The 25,463-nt window shown below is 35.1% G+C and overlaps 1 protein-coding gene and 1 long non-coding RNA gene across 3 annotated transcripts; both read right to left on the bottom strand.

Annotated features, from left to right (window-relative positions):
• Positions 1-4,990: 4,990 nt before the first annotated feature.
• Positions 4,991-7,642, bottom strand: LOC113306773. 2 transcript variants are annotated; one of them, XR_003338825.1, is made up of 5 exons: positions 7,500-7,642; positions 7,345-7,401; positions 6,835-6,936; positions 5,760-5,836; positions 4,991-5,234 (listed from the first exon to the last, which is right to left on the bottom strand). It is a non-coding gene; the product is annotated as an uncharacterized LOC113306773 (long non-coding RNA). The 2 variants fall into 2 exon arrangements; XR_003338826.1 differs by having other exon boundaries at positions 7,495-7,639.
• Positions 7,643-18,556: 10,914 nt separating this feature from the next.
• Positions 18,557-23,261, bottom strand: LOC113303109 (beta-glucuronosyltransferase GlcAT14A-like). The gene is made up of 4 exons (XM_026552107.1): positions 22,317-23,261; positions 20,363-20,438; positions 19,852-19,967; positions 18,557-19,765 (listed from the first exon to the last, which is right to left on the bottom strand). Exons 1-4 carry the CDS (start codon positions 22,828-22,830, stop codon positions 19,248-19,250), a joined length of 1,224 nt encoding a protein of 407 aa, XP_026407892.1. The 5' UTR covers positions 22,831-23,261; the 3' UTR covers positions 18,557-19,247.
• Positions 23,262-25,463: the final 2,202 nt, after the last annotated feature.

Here is a 25,463-nt window from a genome sequence, read left to right as displayed (position 1 = left end):
TGTAAATATGTAGCAAATAAAGGGTAAATTAGTAAATAAATAAATATGTGAAAAGACGAGGGTACCCAAATATACCTCAATCTAAAACTTTTCCACCTATAAGTCATTTCTCCGAAAGTGATTGTCTATGGACTGAGTCGAGTCAATACAACTAATCGGTTTCACACTTCGTGTGATCGTCTAAGGATACGAGATCGAGACAATATGACAACAAGATAACTTGTGTGATTGACTATGGATACAAGATCGAGACAATACAACAACGAAGTATGATTACTTGATAATAGGTTCGGACTTAACCAAACACAATAGGATTGCTATCAAGTAATTAGGAATTAACGTTTGTGTATTTTACTTCTAATTATAATAAAAACAATTACAAATGCGGAAATAGAAAAATAAAAGACACAACAAGATTTTGTTAACGAGGAAACCACAAATGCATAAAAACCCCGGGACCTTGTCCATAATTGAATACTCTCAGGATTAAGCCGCTATACAAAATCTAAACCAACTTCGTATAGTTGAGACCAAGCAATTAAACCTATAGTTCACCTAGTTCCGTTTGTATCCCTGCTCTTCCAACTTGTAATAAGTCACGCACTTGGAACAATTCCTTTGGTTCGTATTCCAAACAGTAAAGGAACAACAAATTTGTTCGGTAGCAAATCTTTTCAAACAAGTGATATGAGTTTGATAAAAGGCTCTTCCATTTATCTCAATAAACTCCTTTGTCAGGTTCTTAGATCTATCTATTAATACAACTACCAAAGTAATTGTCTAGATTTTGTAATCAATACTCTTAGTCACAAAGACAATATATTGATGCTGATCTACTCAACTGGTCAATCAAGACTATCACAAAGATAAACCGATTATAGTTGGATCCCCATCCGATCAAGTTTTGTGCACACCAAAGATTATGAACTCAAACAAGCAATCTTCTTAGATCTTCAATAAACACTTGCCCACAATCAACTTGAATCTCTTGTGATCAATCACACACAGAACGGAGTCTATTAACAATGAATTATCACAAGATGTCTTTAGATCTACAAACAGTCTAAAGATCCCCGTCGAAACTTCGACCTAGTTTGAGTGAATCTTATATCAGAAGAGAAGATTCTCAAGCATAAAAAAACTCGGTGCAATCAAAGTTCAACAACCTTTAGTGTTAGAGCATTTTTGTCAAGTTTAGTTGTCAAAACTATATGTCTTGATTTCTAGACTACTTATAGCTAAGTCTCAGACTAGGACAGTTAAGTGTAGTTGAGCTCCAGACTCCATAACGATCATCTTACGAAGATGAAAAACTACTCAAGGAACCAGTGGAACTTCATCTGACTAAAAGGTACGTGGAGACTTGAACTTATCTATCACTCAAAATTCTATCTCTCTATATCCTATTCTTGAGACAAAGTCGTATAAGTATGATAGTTTTCGTACATACACATTTGCTATTTCGAGCCGAGTTTACTCGCCTATCTTTTTCTTGAAATATGTGTTGGTAAGCTTTCGCTTTAACCACTTTTCATCTTAACCCGTGATGAAAGTCATGATGACGTTTCAATCTTGAAAATAGCTTTGATGACGATAGTTGTGAATAACGACTGTTATAACATTATAGAAGAATGTTTCAATGATTGAAATGTAGAGTTGAGATTACATAACCAACTTTGGATATAAGCATATATAGTGTGTTGGCATATTAGTGTATAAATCCATGTGCCGAAAACCAAGTGTGTGCATACGGTATTGGTGAAGGAGACAGGTTGGGTACGCGTACCAATGGAAGTTTTCGAACCGAAAATTTCTGCTGAGTTTATAAGTTTGCAGATTGTTAAACCAGTCACCTTAGGTATGCGTACCCGCGGAAGTTTTCGAACCAAAAATTTCTGCCGAGTTTCTAAACTCAAATCCGGTAGCTATGGTACACGTACCCGTATGCGTACCCAAGCTGGTTATATTTCTCAAATCGGAAGTTTATGAACTTAAACAATAAATCAATAAGGAATGCAATCTTTGCAAACCGTGGCTATATTGTTCATGAATTGATTCAAGTGAATCAAACCGGTTTTGTTTCAATTGTGTTTATTCATAAAGACCTAAGCAATTGAACAACTCTTCAACTAGTTCTTTTGAAGTCATTTGAACTGGTTGTGAAGAAGATGAATACGGTTAATATGAAAGTGCTCATATGGCTAACCATTGGTTAACTATTTGTGAACCAACCAAGTGTACACGTTTAGGTACGGTTTCTCAAACCTAAATGAAATACATTTAATTTGTGTGTGACAAGATAAGTTTCGATCTAACGGTTGAAAGATATTAGCTTGGTTAAATCAGGTTTTTCATCTAACGGTGAATATTGAATGATTTGTTACCAAGGTAACTTAGATTGCAAACCCTGATTTGAAAACTATATAAAGGAGACATCTAGCAACTGGAAAAACTAATCCCCACACCTCATCTGTGATACTAGTTGGTTTTGCTAGAGTCAGTTCTCCTTTAACCCTAGGTTTCTTCTCGGGACCCTGTAGGTTAACGACTGAAAGACTTCATTGGGATTGTGAAGCCAGACGAAACTACTTCTCTTGTAGTTGAGCGATCTGATCTTTCCATTTTCTATCGTACGAGTTCAATTTAATAATTGACTTGAGATTATATCTCCGATAAGGCAAGATAAAAAGAAATCACAAACATCTTCGTCTCATCATTTGTGATTCCGCAATATCTGGTTTCGCTACCATACAATTTAGATTATTATGAGGTGATTGATAATTCTAGGTTGTTCTTTGGGAATATAAGTCCGGGTTATCGATTGGTTCCTGTTCACCTTGATTTTATCAAAAGACGGAACAAAACTCTTAGGTTTATCTGTGGGAGACAGATTTATCTATTATCATAGAGTTTTCTGTGTAATACAAATTTGTTTATTAAAATCTTCGACTTTGGGTCGTAACAACTCCTGGTTGTGGGTGAGATCAGCTAAGGGAATCAAGTGCGTAGCATCCTGCTGGGATCAGAGACGTAAGGAGTGCAACTGTACCTTGAATCAGTGTGAGATTGATTAGGGTTCAACTACAGTCCAGACCGAAGTTAGTTTGTAGTAGGCTAGTGTCTGTAGCGGCTTAATACAGTATGGTGTTCAATCTGGACTAGGTCCCGGGGTTTTTATGCATTTGCGGTTTCCTCGTTAACAAAATTTTTGGTGTCTGTGTTATTTCTATTCCACATTATATTTTGTTATAGAACTAGGAAATCACCCGTGCCATACCGGCACGGGCTATTTCACACCGTTATATTTTGGGGTGCTTTGTTGTCGCACCATGTATGGCTTCTTCTTTCTGTTATCCTCTGGTTTGTATCCCCCAAGTCACACAGTTGTGTGTTTTTCTAATGAAAATTTTTGTGTTCAATTTCTAGAAGGTGTAGTCATTGGTACTGTCGGTGATAACGGTGGAGTTTGTTGGTATTAAATTGATTTCATCACCCATCCCAGAAACGGGGCGAAAATATCACTTTCTCTGAAACAAAGTGAAAGTATCATTTTTTTCTAAAACAGAACGAAAGTATCAATTAAACGACACGGGCTATTTCACAGGATTATAGAGTGAGATTGCTATTTCACAATATAACTTTTCTTGTCTTGTGTTTTATTTTCTGGATTCCCAATCTTTCGGGTTGTTCTAAACAAATCAAGATATTGAACTCCAATAAAAGGAATGGTTAGCCCTAGAATGGTGAGCCCGTTCGGGTGATGATGGCCCTAATTGAATGTCATGTTACTCGGTAAAAACACTTTTTAGATGACTTTTTTTTGTAGGAATTACTGCTTAGTCCAATTTTTCATGACCCAGTTAATGGCTAGTCCACCCGTGAAAAACATTTACTCCCTAGTCCAAAAACATGTTTTTGGACTAGATTATTTACTCTCTAGTCCAGAAACTTCGTGGAGATTATAAAGTGTATTTTCTAAATGTCTAAAACACCCTTCCAGGTCTAATTAGTATCAACACATGTAAATATTACTAGTAGTATGTAGCGACATACTAGTAATATCAATACGGTGATACTACATATTAATATGTACTATACTAGTAGTAACAAAAATATCTTACTAATTTGTTACTCGTAAATTAAGTAACTACTTTACTAGTAGTAACTAGTATACTAGTAATATACTAATAACTAGTACTAGTAGTATACTATATACTGGTATATTAGTATACTAGTAACTAGTACTAATAGTAACATGTAGTATCAATACATAACAATTTTTTGATATGTAGTATCAATACATAAGAGACTACATATCAATATATAACATACTACATATCAAACATACTACATATCAATATATAACATACTACATATCAATATGTAGTATCAATACGTAACATAACAGTATTGAACATAACATATTGATACTACATATGTAGTAACATATGTATTAATATACATAATATTATATGTTAGGATTAGTAGAGTAATTTTATTCTTTTCAAAACTTTTTTGGACTAGCGAGTAAATATGTTTTCCCGCTGGACTAGCCATTAATCCGGGTCAGGTTTACTGGACTAAACAAGAAAGTTCTTTTTTTTTCTAGGAATCTAACACCACACCACAGTTTGTTAAGAATTTTGGCAATATTTTTTGTGCGAATAATTTCCTATAATTTTATGTATGACCATTTTAAAACTACACTTTTTTTCCCATCAGATTCAGCAAGAAATCAAGTCCGATTGATGAGCATATAACCACTTTCAAAAATACCTGTAAGATCTTAAGGTGAAAGTATCTGCTACATTCTGCGCCAACATGCACTGTCACTTTACATTTAATAGCCAATTTTAACTTAGCTCCCTCTGTTTTTGGAAAAGAGATACTTTCACTTTTTCAATTTGGCCAAATTGAAAAAGTGAAAGTATCTCTTTTCCAAAAACGGAGGGAGTATTTAACACACAATAATGCAAATGCTCTACAAATTCTTCAAACGTTTCATTCATACCAACCAAAAGTATCAAGGATTTTGATGAACAAAGCACAATTAAGATGCGATCTTACAAATGGGCTTCTAATTTAAAATTATAAGACATTATTTGGACACGATCTGACCAATGACCGAAGGTCCAGTACGGAACCCACAATGATAGATCCATGTCACCAGAGTCCTTGAATTAGTGCTTGCAGTGTCCGGCAGGCAATAATCCATTTGCCACTGCGAAAAAAACCTACAAAATAGAATAATATTCCACGTTAGGCTTTTATGAATACAAGCCATTGAAAATTTATACTGAAATAATAGACAGAGAGAGTGCCTTTACATCTCAATTTAGATAAATTGAAAACATCGTCTTCATTCTTTCATATATCCGTTGTCTAAGTTAAACAAATGAGTTGTTTAACCCCTCTATCCAATATTTCTTTGGCATTATTGTTACAACTTGATGATTTCCTTCAAAACTGTAAACTCAAATATTCTTTTGGCTTAAGCCGATAGTAGGCACCGAAAAATGAACCTCGTTTTTGTTTCCCTTAAAATTCCTATGGAATCCAGAGGAAAACGTCCGGTTCCAATTTTTGGGAAATTCTTAAGGTGTGTCAAACTCAAAATTACCAGAAAGATATTATTCCGTATATTTAGTTTTTATTGTGGAAAAATGCTATTAATAAGTGGTATATCAACTCTTCTGTTACCACGAAGCTTATGCGCTCAAACGACTGATGAGATCCACTTTATGGGGGTCCTGACTCACCTGTTTTGATATTTGGTCATAGACTCATAGATAGTTGGACCGCCTGAACCTATAGCTTTTCCTGGATCAGTTCATTCCTGCAACGACATACGAACAAAACTATGAAATGTATGACTTTCTAAAATGATGCACATCAAATGAATTTGAAAGTAAATATATTATTTGGTGAGATACCATAATTGATAAAGTAAATAGATGTGAAGTAGTTATCCATTCTTCACATCTGGTCATGACTCAATGTGTCGTCAAATTAATGGTTCTTTGTTAGATGATTTAGTTACAGAGAAAATGCAATAAATAGTTAAAAAAAAATGCTTAGAAAAAAGAGGGTGCATTAGGTAGTTCATCCCATTCATGATCAAACTTTCCATGGCTATTGAGCATAAAGGAATGCTTAGAAGTTGAGTACTAAAACAAAACACAGAAAGGAGACTATAGTTACCATTTGGTGGGCTATACAAAATTCTTCTCACTAAGTTCAGGTGATAGTCATCGTTCATAAGTGCTATTGCTACTACATCCTGACCTTAGTACTGTAGCCTATGATTTAAGGCAAAGAAAGCTAAGAAAATTCAACTCGTAGCTACGTCGTCACACAAACCAAATGTACATCCTAATTAATAGCCAAGGCCCTGGTTGTAAAATCATTCAAAGGTTCCTATTTCAAGAGATAAATCCAATTTGACCATTTTAATTCAATATTGCATTTACACATTCGATCAACGCATCAAATATGATAAATCCATAAAACATCATGCCTAGCTAAACTGAGAGGTTGTTATCCAGACAACAAATCTTATCTCTTGTACATGTTTTCTTAATAATATATCATGGGGTTCCCAGAAAAATTTGAGAAAGGGTTGTATCCTTCAGAATAAAAATGGAGACAATGAATTAAAAACAATATACAAAGTAAGAATTACAAAAATGTTAATTATACTTGCAAAATGGAAATTCCAGTTTACGAATGACTATCCAAAAATGAAATTAACAATAAAAAAAGCAAGTCCATAAAGTTAAGTTACACATAAGAAAAGCTACTAATTTGAAAACATGAAGAAGAAATCACAAAAACCTTGTTTGTATTTCCCGGGAGATGTTGGCTGATGAAACAATTGCCGGGACACATATGCTTTGCCATCCAAATGAGTCAGATCTTTGGCTCATCTACTTACATCTGCATTCCCAAAGAAAATTTGTTGTTTTTTTTTTTTTTTGCAATTTTTGTTTTTGTAGTTTTGACCAAATGACATATATTGATAATTTTGAAAAGTAAAGTACAGAAAAGAATATCGCATAAGGTTCTTGAGAAAAACAATGCATTAGTTAAGTGGATATTACTGGGAGCAAGTTTGATGAATTTATTTCGCCTGTAAAAAAAAAAGGAGACCAACAAAACTACAATCCGACAACGGAATTTCAATTTTAAGTATCCGGGAAGATGTAACATCTAAAAAATGAATGAGAAAACCATTCAATTCACCTAGTTCCATCAATAATCAAGTTTCCGAAAGTGAATGGGAAAATCAACGCAAAGAACTAACAGTGAATGAAACACACGAAGAAAAAAAAAGTAATAACTCACGAAAATTAGCTCATTGTTTCCATTAGTTTGTTTCTGAAACCGATCAATACTCAATGCCTACATGAAAAACGTAAGTTAAAATCTAGGGTTACAAAAATTAAGAATGCAAATTTAGGAAACGAAACGATTCATACTAAAATCCATAGTTACCTTACCTCAGATGCCAGGGTTTAAGAGAAACTTTCGTGTTGTGTTGAAGAGGGAAATGAAAGGACGAATAACTTATAGGATTTGTCCGACGTAACAGAAGAGAGAAAGTTAAAGAAAGAACTCCAATGAATCAACAAAGGCGGAGAGGAATTCAATGCTACAGACGCGTGGTCTGAATGATGCGTAGTCGTTGGATATGTGAATCCTAAGATCATACTGAGAAGGGAGGGAAGATCTTAACCATCAGTTAGAAATATGGATATATCCAAGCCGTTGCGTGACACACCAAACACTACTGTTTTATAAGCATTGATTGAAATATCACATGTTGTGCGTTAAAATCAATCAATTAGAATATCCAATCTTTGATTGTTGATTTAAATTGATGGACACTTGGATATTGGTATTTGGTACCATCCAAGTTTATCTCTCCAGTATTTGATAAAGACTCGCAGATTTCCATTTTCTTGAGTAAAAATAAAATCGAGAGATTGAGATATTAACTCTTTGATATACTTTTATCTAGATTGAGTCTGACTGTCTAGTTGATTATCTAGAAAGTATATTGGAGTTAGTCCATACAAATTGCTAATCTAAATATTGGGTGAGGTTGTTAGACCCCCGCTTTTTCAGTTAGTCAATCAAATCAATCGAAAACTAATAATAAACTGCAATTATGTAGTTTCCCATCAACGGTACTCGTAAAGCTTCTCAATCCCAAAGAAGTCTTTAAGACGAGCGGTCGTAAGAGATTTCGCCTAATTAGGGTACTTTCCTCTCCTAATAGACGGATCCACCAGTAATAACACAACTAGGTAGTTTTGCTGGCTCTGAAGATTAGTTTGCTCAAAATGCAAACTTCAATATTTATATACCAAGGAAGTTTGGACACCAAGGAATTTCCAAAATCGAAAATATTCTCAAGATATGCACTATATTTCCAAAATCGGTTTTCATAATTCATGGAAATGCTCTGTCAAAATATTGACCGAAATCTCAGTAATAAATCTCCAATTAGTAAATGCACATTACCAATTTTTATTTTCTAAAGATATGCATTTTAATTGCTGAAAATTAAAAGCATATAAAACTAAAAACCTTAATTAAAAGATTCTCAATTTATTTCGATCCGGGATTCTCCTTTAGTTATTAAGGAATATCTTTGAACAATAAAAGGTAAGAATTACTGTACGTGTTCAAAGTATGTCGACATCTTTACTTTGTAAATTCTTTTTCATATTGACAATCTTGGAATCGATTTGCCACACTTCCAAACAAGTTTAGAATTGGTTCATCTGATTTCCAAGAACTATGTGATTGATCAAAAACATTCAATCACCATTCATGAGTTTAACAGTTATACCAAAACAAGTTTCGGTTCTACCTCCAAGTGGCTACTAGGATCGGTTACATTATTTTCCAAAACATTGTTAATTAAGTACCAGGATCGATTACCACTTATTTATGGTACTTACTTGTGATCGGTTGCACAAGTTATAGGATCGGTCACACCAATTACTAAAACTTGTTAACCTACTACAAGGATCGATTACACGTCTTGTGATTAGTCCCAACCAAGTTCTATGATCGGTTACCCAATGACTAGGAATGGTCACACCAATTATAAATATCGATCATACCATCTCAGGTGATTACTTAGGATCGGTTTCACTAATAAAAGTCATACCAATACAAAAGTCAGGCATTGTGAATAGTTTTACCAAGATACATAAACAAGTTATGAGCGGTTATACTAAGCACACATATTGGTAATCCAAATATTTGCAATGAATAACAATACCAATAAGCGTAGCGATTTCCCTTTCGATTCATATTTATGAATTGTACTTCCTTTAAACGAATGTAAAACATTGTTTCCTATGACGAAATATTCACCCATACCCATATACGTAATCACAATAGCATTCATACGATTATGTCGATGTCTTATATACGAAGTTCAAAAGATAGACGTTATACTTCGTATCGTAATTCCTTAATACTATGTCTAATTAGAGTATAATCATTACAGCTTCGCAGTTATGTTTTCAATATGCATGACTTGAAAGATACGTTAGGAATGAAACAATTCAAGTAAAATATTACTAACCTCAAGTGGAAGGATGATGTCGTCGTTGTAACTCTCTACTTCTTCACATTCTTCAAGTCTTCATATAATACTTGTAAGTCTCATATCCTAGTAACTTTCTAGCTAACCTATACGAAGTTGACTCTAGTAAATAATCAAGCGACTCTTTAAATGAGTTTTGATTCACTAAAATATGACAACCAAACTTGACATACCAACGCTTGGTGGGTTCAACCGAGCTATGCTCTAATAATATGTTAAATGATAAAATTTATTAAAACAGGATTTAAACCGAGTTGACGTGATTTCTAAATACCGACTAGTAAGTTGAACAGATATTAGACCACACACTAAAATTGGAAGAACCTAAGTACCACAAATCGATTAACCCTTCAAACAAACTAACCATTATATTTAACTTATACTTACTGAAATAGTTTTGTTAAAACTAAAATAGCTGATACAATGAACTCAAACTAATTGTTATAACCAGTTAAAACAAATAACCATTACATGTGATTAAATCCAGTTAATATCTTCAAAATCATTTTATTAATTTTTCCTCCTTATCGTACTCTCTATACCTAATATATTTCATAATTAATTATGACGGAGATGTAGTTTCATTGGATTCATTTTTGTCACAGACATTGCTAAAATCCCTGTAATATGGGTATTACGGTAGCGTTTGTCAATCGGGTTGACGATTTTTCAATTTTGTTGCCAATTTCTTATGTTGTGTGAATCTAGTCATTTTGTTTTACGTCTATTAAGGAATACCTAGGCTAGAGGGTGGTCCCCCTTATTTTGAAGATAACGGTCCATTTGGGCTTGAGCTGCTTTTTGTTGTTTGTGGTCCTATCCCATTAAATTTTGCTTTATTACCATAAATATTGAAAGTTGTTTTGAGGCATACAAAATGATTAGCTATTTAGGGTATGCTTATAAGGGGTGTCTTAGTTGCGAGTAAATTATTATGTTACCCTTAATTATTTTAAATCATATAAATACCTTTCAGCAGATTTGGAAACATACACCTTGACTAATCAAAATAAAAAATACTGCAACTAATCGTTTAATCCTAAATGTTTGATCATTGATTAAAGTCACAAATATAAAACTATGAGTAGAACGAAGCGTTGCATTAGAGATATCAGAATGTTGCAAATACCCTAGCCGAACCTATCTTCGTTCTCAGTTTTTTGTGTTTCAGAAGAACTGTTCGGTGGATTTAGAAATACTCCCTCCATTTCAATATTTCTGTCCTTTATACTATTTTATTATGTTTCAAAACAACGTGATGCTTCTGTTTATAGTCATATTATAGATCCATTTTTCGTGGGACCCAATTTAAAATCATAAAGAATACTTGTTTAAATCTTACTATATAAAGAAAATTGATCTTTTTGGATCGTGGACCTCTTTTTTACTAAATTGCCCCTAAGTTCACCGCCTAATTGCAAAACCATATTTTTATCTTCGTTTCCTCTCTAGCTTGCTTTTTTCTTCCAACACCTCTACCATTAACTGTGTAATCTAAGAATACAATTCGTCAGACCTTACAGTCCAATTCCAATCAAGGTTGAATTTGTATCTTCAGTTATCAAGATTGATCAACTGTGAATTACAATCTAATTCATTCGAATTTCTCAATCTCCTTTCAAATTAATGTTTGAATTGGCTTTTATAATGCGATTTGGGATTCAATTCATATTAAAAAGGTTTAAAATTTGGTTTATTCCAACGGATTTGGGATTTTGAATCAATTCCAATCTTTTGCAAGTAATTTAGAGATGTTTGGAAAAACCAATTTCTCTGGAGATTATGAAAGACGATACCCTCAATATATATCTACGGTACTATTCTCTTCACTCTTTTTTCCTTCTCTTTTCTTGATTAGTATCCGAAGGATTTTCAATTTTTTTTTGTTGGAAGCATCAAGGAAATATTTTCATTTGATCTATATAGATCCTTGATTTTATCTATGTATTTTTTTCCGAATTTTTATTATCTTTGGTTGGTAGTGAATCAAGAAAAAGAAACGGTTTATTCATTAATTTAATTTGTGAACTGGTGACTTGGTGATGTGATTTGTCAACGCATATAAAATGTTTTTCTTTAGTTAGTTCTATCTTTTAAGGTATTGTGTTGTTGTAATTTCATAATACTAAACGGATTGTTGGTAAAAGGACTAAAATTTAGGGAAATTTTGATTAGACTTCCTTAGTTTGAAATGAAATTTAGGATTAGAAAAAACTAGAATACATTCACAGATTTGAATTTAACCGAGCAGACCCCGGGTAAGATTGTAACTTAATCGGCCATCCCATGTGTACATATCTTCATGTTTAAAGTATTCATTATGTCAGTTAGGAAATGTTATTTTAGATCTTTATATGTGATAAATTAAATTTAGTGGATGATACTGTATTTTCAAATTAAACTGATTCTAACAATTGATTAGTTGGTTGCTGAAATGGGACGGACGTTTCCTATGATGGTCATTTTTTTAAGCAGAAACTCCTTTTATCCGGGAGACACCTGTATCAAAGAATTTAAGCGGGTTTGTTTAAAATCTTTGATACAAATTCCATTTTATATTTTATGTTCGCTTTATAAGTTTTCATGGCTTCTCAAAGAAATCTGGCGCATAAAGTACATAAATCATCAGAAAGTGAACTCAATAACTTGCATTTATACTACAACTATTAGATAATTCACCTATGTACTTTTGAGACGGTGTTATGCTTTATAGTTTACATGTCTTATATGTCAATAACTTACATTGATATTTCGATAACTTTTGAGTTTGAATCTGAACTCGCATCAAAAGGGTTTAAGAATTGTTTTCTATTTTTCTTAATAATGTAATGATATTTCGACGGGGGCCACGGGGCCATTTATCTGACATTGGTTACTAACTCTTGATATATGGTACAACAATCACTAAATTTGGCTTTAATTCCATTAGTTGTTGTGTAAATATCAAATTATGCAGGAACTGAATTTCATGGAGTGACAAATAAAATCCATGGAAGAACACACTGATATACATACCAAGAAGCAATGAGGAAAATCTATTGAATTCCGGACTGATTTTTATGCACCTCAAGTGAATGTGAATCAGGCATGCAGAATTCAGACAACACAATTCCCTAATATATTTGGAAACTAGGTGAAAGACTGAGGTAGACACGATGTGACAAAACTTTTCCCCTCAAAGCTCGCATTTTTTACCCAATTCCTTATATGGTCGAGATTTTTTGTACTTCAACTATAGAAATCAGACCTGCTTTATGGAGAGGGGCCATGTTTTTTGACGAACAAAATCAGGTTTGGTAGTTATTATATGAAATGACAAGTGGAATTAAATCCATTGGTTTTGATTTTAAGGTCCGTGTTGTATCTATATTAAATTATGTAGAAATTAAAGGATTCTTAGGTTATGTTGGTTCATTGATTATGTCCATACCAGTAAATAAATTGATGTATTCTAGGCTTTCTAGTCAAAAGAAAATTTTGGATCAGATATATTAAGATCGGGAGACTATTGATCGAAAGAATAAAAAACTCGTTTTTTTTTTTGAACAGATTGGAAAGCGCATCGCGCGTGCATCTAGATTAATAGAAAATAGACAAGATTAATATTTTTCTTTTTATCTTAATTCCTTTTGAAGCTCATTTATCATTAGTTTAGTTGCAGGGGTTAAAATTCCTTAATTATAAAAATTTTACAACATAAAAAATATTTCAAAAGTAAATTTCTTTATCTTATTTATGAAATTTCCAAAATTTTGGTATTTTGGTATTTTTTTACTCTTTTTTCTTTTTTTTTTCTATTTAAAATAAAGTAAAACAATTTTAGGTAATTTTTAATAAAAATTCTTTTATAAAATAAAAATTTATAAGTAATCAAGGGTGGCCTAGGAAGTCCCATAGTCCTATTAAAATCTTGACTTTGTTTGGTACGTATGACCTCGTTTCCTTGGTGACTATTCTTGGTTACAGTCACATGCGCAAGGGATATAGGTGCTTCAATCCACACACAAATAAGATTATCATTTCTATGGATGTCAGATTTGATGACTGTGATTTTCCATATGCACAACTACTTCCATATACTTCTGGTAATTCTGCATTCAAAACAATATCTCTTACACCGTCTATACTGCCTGGAAGTTCTTTACCATCTGATGTTGATACTGTTTCCAAGAGGTGGACATGTTATCATCTCCTCCAACTGTTACTTCTTCAGCTTCAACTTCTAATGAGTCTGCTTCAACTATTCTTTTTCCTATTACAAATACTCATCATATGACCAGTAGGAGTAAAATGGGGATATCCAAACCCAAACCAAGAATTTTTGGTTTTGAGGTTCAGTCTATTTGTGAAGATATTACAGTACCTACCCACTATACTGAGGCTTGCAAAGATCCTAGATGGAAGCTGCCATGGATGAAGAAATTAATGCTTTACTGCAAAATGGAACTTGGAAGTTGGTTCTTGTTGTTTCAGGCCAAAATTCCATTAGGCATAAATGGATATTTAGAATCAAGAAAAGAGCTGATGTTTCCATAGAGAGGTACAAAGTCAGGTTGGTTGCAAAGGGCTATAATCAAGTTGAATGGATTTATTATCAAGACACCTTCAGTCATGTGGTCAAACCAACAACTGCAGGAATATTTTTTTATATTTCTCTTTACAAGAATTGGCAGATCAAGTAGCTAGATGTGAAAAATGCTTTTTTACATGGTCATTTATCTGAAGAGGTGTTTATGATACAACCACCAGGTTATACTGATAAATTACTTCCTAATAATGTGTGTAAACTTCAGAGATCTCTATATGGTTTAAAGTAAGCACCAAGGGCTTGGTTTCAGAGGCGGGTATTTTTCTTAGTGCCAATGGTTTTGTCTCCTCCAAAACTGATACCTCTCTTTTACAAAGTTATAAGTAAAGATACACTTTATATCTTAATATATATATGGATGATATACTAGTCACAGGTAGTTCTCCTTCTGACATTGATCATTTAATTGCTATATTGAGCAAGGAATTTGCTATCAAGGACTTGGGTGAATTCCACTTCTTTTGGGGAGTTCAAGCTACCAGAAACTTTGCAGGAATCTTATTGTCTCAACAACAGTATATCACCAATCTTCTTCTTAATACTAAAATGAATGTTACCAAACCATATCCTATGCCTATCTATTCTTCTGCTTCTGATAGTGATTCAACTCCATGTGAAGATCTTGTTCTTTATAGATGCACTGTTAGTGCACTTTAGTATGCTACTATCACCAGGTGTGACATTGCATTTGTTGTTAACAAGGAATGTTAGCATATGCAACATCCTTCTAATGCAGACTGGTCAGCTGTCAAAAGAATATTGAGGTATTTACAGGGAACTCTCTCTTTTGGTCTGCAGTTTATAAGGTCTATGGAACTTCAATTGCAAGCCTATTCAGATGCAGGTTGGGCAGGTGACATGACTGATAGACGCTCTACACGTGGTATAGCTATCTTTCTTGGTCCCAATTTAATTTCTTGGTGTTTTAGAAAACAGTCTCAAGATCAAGCACAAAGGCAGAATATCGTGCTCTAGCTGATGCCACTTCTGAATTGGTCTGGATACAATCTTTGCTGACTAAACTACACTTCTCAACTCCCGAAGTTCCTATCTTGTGGTGTGATAACATGGGAGCTACTTACTTGATTTTCAACCCTATATTTCATAACAGGATGAAGCATATTGAAATAACATTTCACTTTGTCCGAGAGTTAGTTGCTTCTAAAGCTTTAAATGTGCGTTTTCTCTCTACTCAGGATTAGATAGCTGACATCTTCACTAAAGCTTTATCATCCACAACTCATTTCTCTCTTCTCAGGCACAAGCTCAGTGTCTCTGGTGTTCCATAGACCCTACTCTTGTGGGTGGTGGGGGGTGAGAATTAAGAAATAAGTATGTGTGGTCGTAATTGTGTTTGTTGTACGTGTGGTAACTGCCAGGTGACAGTTATTGTTATCGTTGGTCACCAGATGTATAAGTCATACGTTTTGTGTGTATAAATGGTTTGAGAAAGAGCCCTTCATCTGTAAGAAAGATTAATCAAAAAATTAAAATGAAATCAAACAGAAGTCTAACGACATCTATCTTCTTCACGCTAAAAAGTGTAACTATTTGAGGTGTTTGAGAAACATGTATAGCTTGGTGTAGTGATGTTGTTGGGAGAAGAAAAATCATCTAAGATCCAAGTTAAATCGGTTCAACAAGGATGTAGAAAGGGGAAATTAGGGGGAGACCCAAAAAAAAAAATTCTCATTCTCAGGCCCACAATTAATTTTAGGTACCGTGACAACCATAATTATATGAAATTATTAAAAATGTATGCATGACGGATTATGCATCCGCATGACGGGCTATGCATCAGGGATATAATTGGCAACGCAACTTGGATATAACATATCTAAAAATCCGCGCCTTGGAATTTTACAAATTTTATATCGTTGGAAATCTTTTTAAGAGAGATACGCAACGAGTACAAACAACAATATTAAATTTTTGTTTTTCACGAAAAAATCGGAGGTGATCATCATTTTAGGCAAAATTTCGAAAATTGACTGCATAACCATTATGCAGCCACCAAAAAAGATGCATAACACATTCTGCAGACGCATAACGAATTATGCAACCATTTTCTCGACTGCATAACAAATTATCCATCTGCATAACAAAGTTATGCATCTATAACAAGTTATATAGCCATTGTTTTGGTTGATTTTAGTGCGTACATAAAAAATTGATGCATGATGCATTATGCAAACATATTTTCGGATGCATAACAGGTTATGCATCTATTTTCTCGATGCATAAAAGATTGTGCAACAAATTTCTCGATGCATAATGCATTATGCAGCCATATTTTCGGATGCATAACATGTTATGCATCAATTTTCACGACTGCATAACATGTTATGAAGATATTATTGTAGGTGCATGACAAGTTGTGCAGTCTTTGTTTTTGTTGGTTTCAATAGTGACGAAAAAGTTGATGCATAACGTGCTATGCAACCGTTTTCTGGACTGCATAACAAGTTATGCAACAAATTTTGTAGATGCATAACAGGTTATGCATCCATTTTCATAGCTGCATAACAACTTAAAACAACACCCAACAGACTAAAAACCAAATCTGATCTTGACATGTTATGCAGTCATAACAACGTGTCATGCATAACTAGCCACCAACTTCACAGCTCCCCATCTATATCTCGACAAAAATCATACTCTTCAATCTCGGACAACAAGCACACCCTCATATCCATTGTTGCAGACGTAGAATAAAACATCATAGATTCAAGTCAAATCCTGGCAGCAAACCAAGCTGCCGTTGATAATGCTTCTTCTGTCAAAACCTGATGTGCTAAACCCTGTAATGTCGCACCATAAACCGCCTCCAACAATCCTTGTTCGATACAAACACTAAACACCACCAATCTGCAGCCATTCATCTCATGAAACTGACGGCAGTTACACTTTTTCTTAGCTATTTTCAAGGACCCAAACTCTATCTGATGCTGAAACAAATTGGTACCCAAGTTAGCTCACCCTACTGGCTTCTAATTAACGCCACATCCGCTGCAAACAACCCTTGTACTCATCCCACAAACGCACAACAAACTAGCAAGGAAACGGTGCGGTCAAGCAGCTGCAGCTGGTTATGTTCTTGTTGTTTAGCCTTGACCAAATCTTCCACAGCACTAACCAAATTTGCGAATCACTCTGCACCCTTTTCTTCCTTCTTTTCTCGCTGCCAGAACTGTACCAAACCCCACCATAGACAACATGTATCCTTCGATATCTTGCTGGTTTCAAACCCACGACAACAACACACAACACCCACACAAACATCTGCAGCAGCATTTGTTTCTTCTCCTCTTCTTACACGACCCAGATAATCAACAATGCCCATAGCAACAACCATTATAGCAGTTGCGAACTAGGTGGTAATAAGATGGTGGTTCAGCTTTTCTGTCGAACAGTTGATATACGCTACATGATGGTGTTGTTGTATGTTGAGAAACCATCTCCTTCAGCTCTCCAATTCCTGCAATTTCACATTCAACACAGCCCAATAACTCCACTTCTTTCAGGAATTATAAACTAGACTCATTCATCATCATTTACTGTCACAATCAACCACAGCAACAACATCTCTTGGACAGAGAAAAGAGGGGATGTAAGAAATTCTTCTTTCCTGGCTCTCTTGAGTTAAAATACAACCCAAACTTCTACATCATCTCGAGCTCCCGATTCTTCGAACACAACCACCAAACCCCATTTAATCAATCAGTCCCAGATCCCCTTTTCTTTGTTGATTTTAGTTTTGCAACTTCACCAAATTCCTTATCTGATCTTCTAAAACTTCATTCATAATCAATTACATCAACAGATCAGACCCTAACTTCTTCCTCTCAAACATTACCTCAACTGTAGATGATTCACATCACAAACGAACCCTTGAATACACCCAATCCAGTTGACAAACGGACCCAACTTGGTTGCTGCAATTTCTAATCTCAATCGAGATTTTGGACTCCGTCGATAGATAGGAAAGAAAGCTGTAGGGAGATACGAATCTGAGAAGAAGAAGAAGAAAAAAAAAAGACCGAAAATAATTTCAGAAATTATGGGTTTGAGAATAATTTTCTTCCAGAAAAAGGGTGCGCGCATGTGTTTTTCTGAGCGTAGGTTTCATAGTAGAAAAGTCTGGGAGAATGGGTCTCCCTGTAATTTTCACATGTGGAAACCATTGCTGCAATTCGCAAATCCAATAATTTTAAAAGCCATCAAGTTGTCCCTTCGGGAACATCCGATAAAATTGGAACGATACAGAGAAACCAGCAAGTTAACAAATTTTAATTTACAGTTTAAATTAACCGATTCCCCAGCCTACAATATATTAGAACAAGTAATAATAATAAAAAGATTATTTCAAAATAGTGGATAGTCAGCACCTACTAGCCAAACATCACCAATGAGGAGAGAAGTTTAGAGTCCACAAAAATGAAAAACTCATTCTGCACTATTTAGTGCGATGTGGTACCACCACCCAAACATTTCAGGGAGACTTGCGCATTTCTTGGAAACAAAAAATAGACATACAAGATCACCAAAGATCCTCATACAAATTTAGAGGTTAGTATTACAAAATTCAAGGAACAAGGAAGAAGGAGAAAAACCAACAAAAAAGAATGAGAAGTGGAAGGATACCTGCGTACCGAACTGGCCAACTTAATCACCTATTACACATGGGTGGGGGTTGGCGGGACCTTATCTTCGCACTGCTCACTGAAGATACTTTCATACACGTATATGCATACAATTGGTGATGTCTGTGCCCTAAAAGTGTACACGATCTGGCAGCTATTCACAACACTAACACAACAGACACAAGTCTGATTATAAGATGTCGACAGAATTAACGGGCCTTATGGCCCACATCCCTCTCATTCTTTAGAGCAATCACTGGTTTGGAAGAATCATAAAACAAGAGAAGCTACAAACTAGGACCCAACAAATAATATCTGATTTAATGGTGGCGATCTCTATATCTCCCTCTCCGTCTCCCTATCATGTAAGATCCACACTGAAGGCAAGGCACTACTTGCACCGACTTGATTCGGAATCCTCGTCACTGACCATCCTAACAATGGACTCCTCGAATCTCTTAACACCAGGCCCAGGCTTAATGACATTTACGTCACCCCATTTAGAGCACGGATCCACCCACCAGCTCTTTTTACCGGCACACCATGCTCCTGGAGTGGCTCGATAAGGACTCTGACGTCCCAGAATCTTCCTATCAATAAGGTTTAGGATGTGGTCATCTTTCTCAAACTGTCTGGCAAAAGCTGCTCCACTCTGCACCATCTGATCATAGTTGGTAATGTTGAGAAAATGAGGTTCCATCCTTGGGGGGTTGTCCCACACCATGTATCTTAGATCACTGTTGATGGTCGTGTTTTGGAACTCTGGAGAATTGCAAATGACTGAATGGAAGTAGCCTTCCTGGGATAAAATTACATTCGTAAAATACATAAGAAGCGTCCGAGGAAGGTTATCCCATCCAAGAACACAGAATTCTACAAAGGAACGACTCAATGTGACCCATGGTGAACCTGTTCAGAAAAACAAAAGGTGTCAAGGAATACGATAAGAAGAAGCAAACACTAAGTAAAATTCAAAAGTAAAGAGAAAAATGTGCCTGTGAAAAATTTGAAAGCTTCTGGGGTAGGCCGTTTTTCCGAAGCATGAAAGATCTGGGTTTTCCTAGCTAAGTAAATCCCTGGATCAACCACAACAGGCTGTACCCTTTGGTGCCTGCAACAAGAAAATTATATCAGATAAAGAACTCAAGTGAGTGAACATGATAGGGTGAAGGATTACACGCGAGCATATTACGTGCATGTGAGTTTGCAAACAGCAAATATTTAAAAATGGGTTACATCAACATCTTAAAACTGTGGTCACTGCATACACAGAGGAATGCCTTGTAAGGGGTGTATTTTCTTAGACAAGATCATCCCCATAGTGATATTCTAGCATGAACTGGTTTTCACATAGGCGTGATTTTCCCAGATACTCGGTGCTTAATTCATTATCAAACACACCAGTGACCATCCATTACTCTTATTTATCGGAACTCTGGGATAAGCTATAAGCAGATCAAATCATAAGCAAGAAAAGAAAAAAACATGCAAAAGGGTTTTGCTTACTCTTTCCACCCTAGGTCACTTGTATGATCGATGAAGTTGAAGTCTCTGCTCATTGTGGAGAACACGTGAGACAAGTCTGAAAAGAAAAGAAAATGATAAACACAAGTCAGTAAGTATATCTTTTGTAGGAGGCAAGAAATGCATATAAGGAGATGAAAAACAACAACAAAAAAAAGGGACATTCTTAAACATCCATCTTTGTATCAAAATTCACTGGGGATGCATGAGTTCAGAAGACATGATGTAGTATCACAGAGCCTAGAACAATGAAAAAAAAAAAAAAGCTGCCATGTGAACAAGGAGTAGAACCCCATCATCCAGACAGCTCATTGAAATGTTAAAGTACAGAAACATATAGATAAAAAAAGGAAAAAAAAAACATATAAAATTATGATGAAAGACCCGTAATGGTTCACAAGATAATAACTAAACATAACATTTAAGACTTGTGTTGACTACACTTGTAGCTTAATTAACGTGTACAGACCACAATTCCTTCTCCTTGTTGTTGGAACATAAATTCGCCATTAAGCATAACTGTAACAACAGTAGGCCAGAGTTCATTTTCTCAAAATTGCTTCTTGGTAAAGAAGCCGACTTAGTCTAGCTTAATGCACCAACAGATTCTACTAACAACAGATTTTGGCTACCCAAGAAGTAATAGTGTTACCATTATTCGCATCACAGTGGCTGTTATAATGGTTTTATATATAGGCAAAAGCTGGGTGACACTGAAGACGAAAAATTACTGCGAAATATTACGATTTAGATAGATATAACCCACAAAGGAACACTTCTTAGCTTCTTGCAATATTACTGTCAAAAACGGGTCACACAACTGCGTGTTAGAGGAAATTTGTCCGCTTAATCCTCCTTGGCCTCCTCGCTCATGTTCTTTCAATACATTTCAAGTTATACCAACTCATCACCATCCTAGGCTACTCGTCAAGCAGTCCATCAACCTTGCAATAGCCATTCATCATCTTGTGCTTCTCAAAGATGTGATGAACTTGCAAGTTAAAAAAATCATTGGCACCAAGGCTTAACAACTACGTTCCAGTAATAGGCGGTTTTTCTTTTGATACGGCAACATCCAATGGTGTGAGCTTATATCTGTACAACCGCCCTTATAAATATAACATATCATATGTCCCTACTTCAGTGAAAAAGAAAAAGATGTTCCACTCATTTCTTCTAATCTGAAGATCAGCAGCATCAGAAGTACTGAACACTTAATATGCCAATATCGACATATCTATCTTTCTAAAATATTTTTGTTTAAGCAATTCTCAATTTCAGCTCATAACAGAAAACATAAAAAAAAAATTGTTTTGATCAGACAGCTGGGGACAACAAACATAATTGGCTATAACAGCAGTTCACTAAAATTGGGATTTAATGATAACAATGAACAAGGGTTTTTTTATCAAGTTATGACCGGTGATAAGTAAGCACATTGCCCGCCCCACCTGCAACTAACCAACTTTTATCTTCAATAACGAACTCTATATAATATGCTTAAGAGCTAAAACAAGTCACTGTAGAAACAGAGTGGAATTTTGAGGAGTTTCAAACATCAACCCATGGAAAAAACACACACAGACTAATGGGTTTTCAAGGAAATAGAAAATAGTCAAGGTCTCGACCATTCGTATAACAAGAATGTTTCTTAAATAGAAAATAGACTAATGGTGAATGTTTCTGATCTGTTTTATGTTTTTAGTATTTAAGACTTGAGGATAAAGAATGTCAAGTGAGGGGATCATATTCATGACTTATCTGTTTTATGTTTTTAGTAATATATCTGGGTAATGGAAAAAGCTTCTATTTTCCGGTGAATTTATAGATTCATGACTTATCGTTGTTTGATGCATATTGGTTAATCATATTCAGGGTAAGTGTCTGAAATTCAGTTCTGATAAGTGATCTGTTCAACAAAGGTAAGTATACATACCATCCTGAGTAAGGAGAGGATAATCATTAGAACTCAAGGTGATAAACCAATCCCAACCGGCATCAACCCGCAAAAGAATAGCAGCAGCTCGAAGAGTTGCAGCTATGTTAGATGATCCCATGTAAGTGAGGGGATCTGGCTTGCCTAATACATCAACGTTTCCAAAGGATCTGACAACAGGGATACCCCTGACTTCCAGAGCTAACTCATCTCGTTCTTGGCTTGATGCGTCCGTACCTAGATGCAGAAGGTAACGATTACGCGGATGGTACACAGCCAATAACAACCTTAAGATCCTCCCTTTGTGACCTCTACCACCAGAGATGTAATATGCGAAGGCAGGTGGAGTAGAAAGTCCGTATTGAACACCACTCTCCGCTGCAGTAAATTGGGTTGATGATGTTGATGATCTGAGGGTTGTGAAATCAGATATTGCAGCGATGTATAATAGTAAGGAAATGAAGGCTACAGAGAAGAGAGTAAATAACCATTTCTTCTCAGTTGCCAATGCCATTGCTGGTTCTGGTACATGGAATTTAGGGTTAGGGTTAGCTCAATTCACATTTGCAGATGGATTGGCAACACATCACTGATTGTTGTTTTATTAGCAAGAAAATACTCTTATCTGTTCCAAATTAGTAGGAAGAGAACAGAAAGGAAGAATGAAGATCATCAGCTGAAATTGTACTTTCATTCAAATGAAGAAGAAGAAGAAGAAGAAGAAGAAGAAGAAGAAGAAGAAGAAATGTAAGTTTTGTATTGAATACAGAAGACAGAGATTGGAGTTAAATATTTTTATCGATTAATCTCGAAATTTTTTTTATAAAATAAGGTTCAGATTCTTGGGGCTTGGAGGTTGGAACCAGAAACAATCTTGAGATTGGAAGTGAAGAAGGGAGTTTGATTCGGTATGATGGCTAATAATTCTAGTCTAGCGGTGCTTTTGATTGAATTAACGTTTCACCCTTTTCGTTATATTTTCTTACTCTCTGGTCCTTTCAAGGCCTAGCAAGGGCCAAAATTCCAAATTCACTCGTAATGGAATGTTTTTTCTTTTTTAATTACTTATTTTTTTCAATTCATTAAAAATTGACACTAATGGGGAGAGACGAGAGTTAAGAGAAGACTAGATTTTTTTCAAATTCATTAAAAATTGACACTAATGGGGAGAGACGAGAGTTAAGAGAAGACTAGATTTGTACCCGTATTATGCACCGTTATAATAATTTTTCTTTACTTTGTGTTCTGTGAGTTTTCTCATAGCAAATGTAATTGGACCGGTAAAATGGCAGATTTGCTCATTTATATACACATCCCTTCTCCGCTCCCCCTACAATGGAACTGACAAACGAGTAAAAGGAATGGATAAATCCAAATAAAAGAGTTTATTCATCACGTCTCGGGTTGCTTAGATGACCGCACTGATTGTGTGGTTAGCTTTTTATGGGCCGATGCTCAGCTCATACAGAGACGACGCACGTCTCACATTAAGACAAGCTTCCTTCATTTAGCCGTCAACATTTATTCATCCAACGTATCTAATTCCATTGTCTATAAATAAAACTAATTTCAACTCCAAAATCATACCTTCTACACCCACATCTTCTAATAATTTTACCTCAATATTAACTTTTTAATCTCAAACTCCTAAAATCTCCTCAATATTAATCTTTTAATCTTTTAATCTCGAACATCTCACTGATTTCACCTTACTCTTAGAAGAAAAAAAACGCTCAAAAAATGGCAACCCTATTGAAAACACAAAATACTTCATCATAAAGAGTTCGCGGTCAAGAGTTTAGTCTGGACGAAGACAAGGCTATTTGCAGGGGCCACGTAGCATTTACGCTTGATCTTATCAATGGTGTTCAACTACCACACCATACGCTTTGAGGGGACATTTTTATATAATATTTTCAGGAAACTAGGAATCCAAAAACCGTGATGCTTCCGCTGTCAAGTCGTTTTGGTACAATTCGCAAAGACCTGAACAGTTGGGTAGCTTTGATGATGCAAATGAACCGACAAAGAGGGGGCGGTGATACTGATATCGGCGTGGTAAGTTGCTTTTCAAATTGTTTAATTTGAAAGCTGAACCGATACAACCCTACTCTATTGGATGGATATGTTGTACCAAAAGAATCCCCTTACGTGATCGGTGGATCCCAACATGGTAGTCAATCCCAACGCGGTGCATCTCAACATGTTTCTCAAGGTTCTCCTTATTCTTCACCATAAACAAACTCAAACTCTCATCCCAACACTGGTGGATCAGTACATGGTAATTTTAATCTGAATGTTAATGAAACTTCTAGTAGATGGGATGGAGTGGGTGAGCAAAAAAAAAAAAATCAGAAAGGAATCTCAAGATGTTGCACAATCATCAACTTCATAATTTCGGGTTAAAGTTTTTTTTTTTAAAAAACGAGAAAAGAATTATACTGTCAAAATAGTTGAGCGTAAGAAAATGTTTTCAGAAATGAAGAAAGGTCGTAAGGCAGTTGAAAAGAATATTTTAATACACAGTGAGAGGAATAATGGGAATGAATACGACAAAGATGAATAGACCACAACTGAAATTCTGGCAAGAATAATTTGATGAAATTATGGCAAGAAGGCACAACAACGCCCAACACCAGGTGACGTTGATTATGATGAGGATGACACCTTAGATGAGGAATCCAATATTGTCATTACACCGGCTTAGTAATTAGTTTTAAATTCTGGCAGTATTTAGTTTAATTTCGATGTGATCCTTTGTTTTAAATTCAATTTAATCCTTAGTTTTACTTTCAATTTCGTGTTGTTTTTTCAAATTTGATCCTTAATTTCAATTTTAACAGTCGTGTTCAATCAAATTACACAAATCACATTACATTGAAATAAAGAAAACTAAATCTCATTAAAAGAAAGAAAACTAAATCCTCAAATAAAAGAAATAAAACAAAATCATGTGAGGGTTTCTTCTTCCATAATTATCCCACAAGTATGGAGTGATATCCTCCCTTAGTCGTAAATATAAACCTTTGTTTTGAATTTTTCTCTTCTACCATTCTAGACTTACACCCAGGCAGGTTGAACTTCTTTCCCCAAATCCTTATCTGGATAACTTGTCCAACTTTCCTCCCCTCGAGTTTTCTCAATTAC

The sequence above is a fragment of the Papaver somniferum genome, chromosome 8 (assembly GCF_003573695.1).
Source record: "Papaver somniferum cultivar HN1 chromosome 8, ASM357369v1, whole genome shotgun sequence".
NCBI lineage: Eukaryota > Viridiplantae > Streptophyta > Magnoliopsida > Ranunculales > Papaveraceae > Papaver > Papaver somniferum.
The sequence above is the reverse complement of the archived record's forward strand: the minus strand, read 5'-3'. Positions and strand labels throughout refer to the sequence as shown.